General features: G+C 43.3%; 1 protein-coding gene across 1 annotated transcript in view; it reads right to left on the reverse strand.

The window, feature by feature from the left end:
* Nucleotides 1-219: 219 nt before the first annotated feature.
* KIFAP3 (kinesin-associated protein 3) overlaps nt 220-6243 on the reverse strand; it is a 68196-nt gene continuing 62172 nt past the window's right edge. Inside the window, exon 19 of the mRNA XM_010295847.1 lies at nt 220-328. Within this exon, the coding sequence (XP_010294149.1) occupies nt 220-328 (109 nt within the window). The remainder of the gene's footprint in view (nt 329-6243) is intronic.

Genomic DNA, 6243 nt, shown 5'->3' on the forward strand with positions numbered 1-6243 from the left:
AAATGAGAACAAAGAGCAACCAAAGAGTAAACACTGTCACAAACATGCTGGACCCAGAAAGGCTAGGTTTATCTGGAGCTACACACGCCAAAGGATACGTAATGATGGACCCACCATGGTACAATCATGCATTACCAAGGGATGGATCTACTGCCGGCCACGCACATGCTGGTTCCTCCAGGGCAGGTGCCAGCACCCTGGACTGCAGAGCAGGATGCTTTATCGTGCTCCGTAGCTGTAGTAGTAAGGTTCATCCGGGCGGTATCCATATGCCGTCGCTGGGCGGCCAGGAACCCCTGGTGACTGACCAAATCCATCGACCCCGATGCTACAAAAGAAGAGCAGAGAGAAACTGTAGGTTTCTGTATGGTAGGGAAGGCGCAGCAGTACTGGTGTCTCCAACTCTTCCTGCCATAGAGATAATTTTGTGAGGCAACTTTGCAAGGTGTCTTCCCCTTCTAGCCAGCACTGCTCTGTCTCCTCTTCCCTTGGTGTGAAAAGAAATGCTGCAGAAAAATCAACACAACTCCTATCAAGGAAAGGCTTTCAGGTCAAACAGAAATTTCAGAAGACACAGAAGTCTTCCCTCCTATCCTTTTATGGATTTACTGCAAAGGACTTTACTTCTGTGACTTGATTTCTCTACCTGTACATTAAAGTTAACATGTCTTTCAGGAAAGGCTTCAAGCATGCTTCTTGCAAAGCCCACTGGTAACCCTGCCCTACACAGCACATCTGAATAATCCAACTTCCTCCCTTCAGTACATTTCTGAAGCCCCTGGGAAAATACCAGCTAGAACTGAGAAAGTGAGACTATCTTGCACAGCAACATAGTTCAGCAAAGGACAGGGTTTCTGGTGGAATACAAGATTGACAGCCAAATGGCAGAAAGAATTCATCATATACTGAAAGGCTATGTATTAACGAGGCAGAATAATTAATTTTTCATACAGAACAGCATCTTTTACACCAAAAAAAGTCCCACAGCAATGAATTAGATACCAAAGCACAAGAACTGCGCAGGGAAAAGTGGCACATATTTCATGCTCAACAATAACTCTCATGCAGGAGGTAGAGGAAAAATGAACATTGCCTAAGATACTGGATTACTGCCTATTCATAGTTATGTCACTTTTTAACTTCCACTTCAGTAGAAGGACAAATGGAAAAGGATTCTGATTTATTGTCTGACTAAAGATGCATTGAAAGGAGTTGAACTTCCCCTCTGAAGACTGTCAAAACACAAAGAACCAAAGTGCTTTTGGAGTGGGGAAAAGCTGAACCTCATTACTGCCAATTATACATATGGACCATGGGTTATGCAACAGTCAAGGCTGGGAAAGAATGACCCATCAAGAAGATGTACAATGGGTGGGCCCCAGGCCCTGGCTCAGCAAAAAGCTGGCACCGCTGAATCGGTTGGACTGAAAGGGCTCAGCTGAAGTGGTGGGGGACCATGTCCATAACTCCATCCTTGCAAAGATACTTTCCTCAGATTGTTTCCTCCGTGAGGTCCTAGAAGAGGATCCTTGGTGCCTGGTTTCTCAGGAAGCTAGTTCACTCATGGGATATGCTGATAATCAGGTGAAGGTTGAAGGTCTGAGGCTGAAATTTGAGAAGCCAAACTGTAGAGGAAATCATTCTGTTTCACCCAAATGTATCTTAAGAAATGCAGCGCCCTCAAAATGCTTTGCTGTTTCCACATCTGCCTGTCTGTATTTGAACTGGCAATGCCCTTGTTGGAGCCATCAGTCTGACCTTAAAGGCTGATCAGCACGGCAAAGAGAAGCAGAGGAACAGTAGTGTACCTGGTAGCGGTGCAAAGCTACGTGAACACGTGCCTCTGGCTCCACACCTTTCTCTCAAAAAGTAACAGGACTCAAAAGTCCTGTTACTCTTTCTCCAAGCCCATTATGAAATGAGCTCGTGACCTCTGAGATACCTTCCCCAGGTCCCTCCTTTGTACCTGGCAAACAACAGCTTTCTCATTAGCAGGCTTGAAGCTTTATAAAAGACTCATGAAAGAAAGGAGTAAGAGAAGTCCTGTTATTTTGTCTGCATCTAACTCACCTCCAGAAACCAAACCCTGCATTCACCTTAGAGATGGTCCCCATTTCTACCACTGTTACTGATCTGCAGTACGCACAGGGATTAGACAAAGAGCCCTCAAAAGGGCTGCCGTTAGGTACAGCTTTCTGAACACAGACCACAAAGCTCTTCCAAACAAACCAACAAGGACCTAGAGTGAAGCTGACTAGTTTGTTTGGCAGTTCAGAGAACAAACAAGCCGAATAACTACTGTAAAACAATGCCAATTCTTTTAAGAGTTCTTTCAGTACTGTTAGTATTAGGAGTTAATAACATACTAAAAGAAGGTGTAGCGGGATTTGGAAGTGCAGAATCCAGTTTTGTTGTGTGACTACAAGTTCCCAGTTGCCAGTGATACCAGACGTGTAACACTGCAGAGAAGCAGGACGCTTTAAGGCTATCTTTAAACTCAGGAATTCCATTGTTTTCCTCCAAAGATCCTTAAAGCATCTACGGTCGATTTATAAAGAAAAGATATTTTAACAGAAAATGCTTTTCTGGGTTTATCTGTCAATGTTTTTTTCTGTGACTATAACAACATTAGTTGTGGGTATATTGTTTTTATTATGAGTATGGTAGAATAGCAGAAATGGAAAGAGCCCCTAACTACTGAAATCTTAATTCTGGAAAGATGGTGTGGGTGACTAGGCTGTGAGTCCTGTAGGCAGCGAGGCTGCTGGCTGCAAGTCAAGCTAGCTAGTGGGGGACATACCTTGGCTTACAGGGAAGACAACAGTAGCCATCCTCAGGTTTACTGTGGCAGAGAGGGTCAGTGGCCTGGGACAGGTCCTGAAGGAGGACTTTCTTCTTAAACGTAAATGCGGCTTCTCTTGATGCTCCAGAGTTTGAAAAATTTCTTTTGGTCGCTCCGTTATATACTACTTAACTAAAATAGCATTGGAGGTTTTTTGGCGGGTGAGGTAATAACGACACAGAGCCACGAGGTGGCAATGGGTCTCCGTCACTGCAGGCAGAGCTGTTCCAGCTACTTCCAGTTTAATAATCCTTATTCAAAGAAGTTTTAAATGTATTTAAATTGATAACAAAAGTAGGGAAAATATGGTTTCAATCACATTCTCAGCAAATAATTTTTTTAATATTTTTTTATAAATGTGTAAGTAATTAGGTAAAGATCCCTAGAGTTTAAACTTTGAGGAGTATCAGTTATTTCCAAATGGTTTAGACATATGTTAGTGTCCTGAAGAAAACTGGAAGAGATGGATCAGCTGATAACTGCTTTGGACAGTTAAAAAAAAAATAAAAAGAAAGGATCAAAAAAAATCACATTAAAACACCTTGATCAAATCACCACTCTCTCCTTTCTAAATATTTCTCTTAAGTAAATGAAGGCTTGTCCATGCTTCAAAAAAACGTTGGCTTCATTTTTACATGTTAGTGCTCTTGAAACATACCAGCTTTGCCTATTTGATTGTTTGCGCTGGCAGCCTGTAGCAAAACGCTTGTCCTCTTAGTTGAAGGAAGGGCTGTTGAACCCAGGAGGTAACTGAGGGGTAGGGCAACAAAACAGCAAACACGCGTCTGGAGACTGGAGTCTGGCTTACTCATAAGGCCGGCAGGCCAAGGGCAATGACTCTGCAAGCATAACCTACAGAGGTGGAGACAGGGGTTTAAAAACCAAGTCTTGATGAATCCTTGCCACTTCTGCCAAGAACAGCAGAAGGGTAGAGCCAGGAAAGATGGTAACTTCTCGGCTGTAAACACTTGTTGGGTAACAATTGGCCTGAGATCATGATTTGTGCCATGTGTTCTTAGATTTATACCAGCAATCAACTTCAAAACTTGCTCCTAGGGAAAATGTTTCATTGGCCATATTTATACAGTATCTACAGGGAAACTCAGTAGAACAAGTATCAGCCTGTCTTCCCAGAAATTTAGGGACACATAATTATGCCGTCAAGGCAACAATATTCATCCCCAAATTGGCATTTTTTGCTCCTGTTAGTCAGCCCTGTTCATCTAGGTACCTAGCAGAAGTGCATGCAGTCCCTGTAGTGGATACGGACGACACCACGACGAGCTCCTCAGATAAATTATTTATGCCATTGTCTTAATCCACAAGATAAGGCAGTTTTGTCTCAAAATTGCACACATGCACACAGAGAGATAGGTGCTTGCTAACCGCTTTGTAAAAGCACAACTGTTTTCTTGTGCAAAGTTTACCACCATGCCTGGAGCTGATGGAGTTAAACAGTGAACAGCACAGCTAATTACTATGTACTGCTAACCTCAGTTGCTGGTTCATTTTGAGACCCTTTAAAATATGAACTGTGTATTTTACCCCTATGCACTCTCTTAATGATTTGTTTTTTTTAGACTGAAATCACTTCCAGCCATCAGTTATACTCGCGGTCTCTACACATGCACTTCTCCAAGCACAAATATTTCTTTTTCCTATTGGTCTGCCAGCCCCTGTCAGAGCAAATTTCACTTTAAACTAAATGCTATGATACTTAAAACCTCTTGGATTACTCAGGCTGCTAGTGTGATCTATGACCTTCCCCAAATGACAGCTGAACTTTCCAATTTGCTTGTACTGCTGGGGAACTGAAGAACACATGCCGAAGAGGAAAATGTTCCTGATGTGCATGAGTGAGGAGAGATTTCTTAACAGCTCTGCTTATTGATACTTACTCTGATTCATGACACCCAAATTAATATGCCCATCTAGGATCCTAGGTGCCCTGACATAATTTAAAATGTAAAGACCAATTGCGTCTCCCCTCACAGCAGGAAATGCCAGCCAGCATCTCACTGTGTCCACAAAATACTTGCTTTCCTTAACTCTCTCCTGCATCCAGAGCCTCAGAGACTAGAGAGGTTTTCTGGTACGTCTGGAAGACTTAGTAGCCTCAGACAGGGAGCACTCTGCCAGCTACCCTCTGCTGGGGTTCCTGCTCAGGTATCTTTGCTGCTTGTGAGTGCACGGTACAGGAAGAGAGGCTCTTGAGCTTAGTCTGAACTAGGGTAATTAGCACCTGGGTGCAGACTGACCACAGAGCAAGGCTGCTTTCTTTAAATTTTCCTGATGCGATAGACACCTGAGCCTGTCCACACTCACGTTCACACTCTTACTAGTTCTGGTGCTGACAAGTTGCTCTAAACCAGGTACTAATTCCTCCCGCATAAGCAGGGCCTCAGAAAGGCAAGTCCCGGGTCACTGGGGAAATTCTTGGTCAAAAATAACTCCTTGAAATCCAACTGGAAATCCCCCAGTAGGATACATGGATCTTGGAGTGATCCCAGCAAGAAACACTGCTTGGGAAACAGGTATGCACACTCACGAAAGAGGCATGAAGCAGTATGGCAAGACTGGTACCAGACTACTATAAAAGGCTGTGAGTGCCTGTGCAGGCAAAGGTGGCCCAGGAAGAGAGTCTTCGACTTAAGAGGGTGAAACATCAGTTTAGGAGCTTACACTTCAGGGCCCGAACTTCCTCCTTTTCATTGCTGGAAGCCCAAAATCAAGCACCCCGAAATCGTTGCCCACTGGAAACAAAATCCAAACTAAATGCATATGGTGCTTCCAGCAGAGCCACAATTTCAGCTACATTTCTTTTCATCCTAAACCCGTTCTAAAAGCCTGTCAATCCCTCCTACTTATTCTGTATCAGCAAGTGTTGTACCAGCCTCACATGTGAAAGGATCCCAGTTACTCACCGGGTATACAAGTTTTTTTAATAAAATAGATTTTATTTTTATAACAGAATTATAAAAGATCTATAAATTTATAATTCACTAGGTCCTCTGATCTTGGTAAGACCAAGCAAACGCTACTTACAGCCCTCAACTCATCAGCAACCCTACCAAAGCCTAATGAGGGAATCACACCCAAAGTTCTCCAGATGCTCAAGTGAGCCACTGAGAGGGTATATTTGCAGGTGTAAACCTGAGGCCTCTGTTTACACACATGGCACCTTTTCTTGCTGCCATTGATCACACCTGCAGCTTTGCAAAACTGATCCTGAGTATCAGAGAATGGAGTTTCAACCAGAAGGTTTCTGAATATCCTTCAGAAGCCTGACATCAGTACAGTTCATAACAACCCCTCTGTTTCCTCCGTACTTTCTCCCTTTACACACCTTCTATTATTGTTTCTAAAAAACAGTCTTCACTCTCAAAACATCCCTTTCCCTA

This window comes from Phaethon lepturus, unplaced genomic scaffold (assembly GCF_000687285.1).
Source record: "Phaethon lepturus isolate BGI_N335 unplaced genomic scaffold, ASM68728v1 scaffold13921, whole genome shotgun sequence".
NCBI classification, from domain to species: Eukaryota; Metazoa; Chordata; class Aves; order Phaethontiformes; family Phaethontidae; genus Phaethon; species Phaethon lepturus.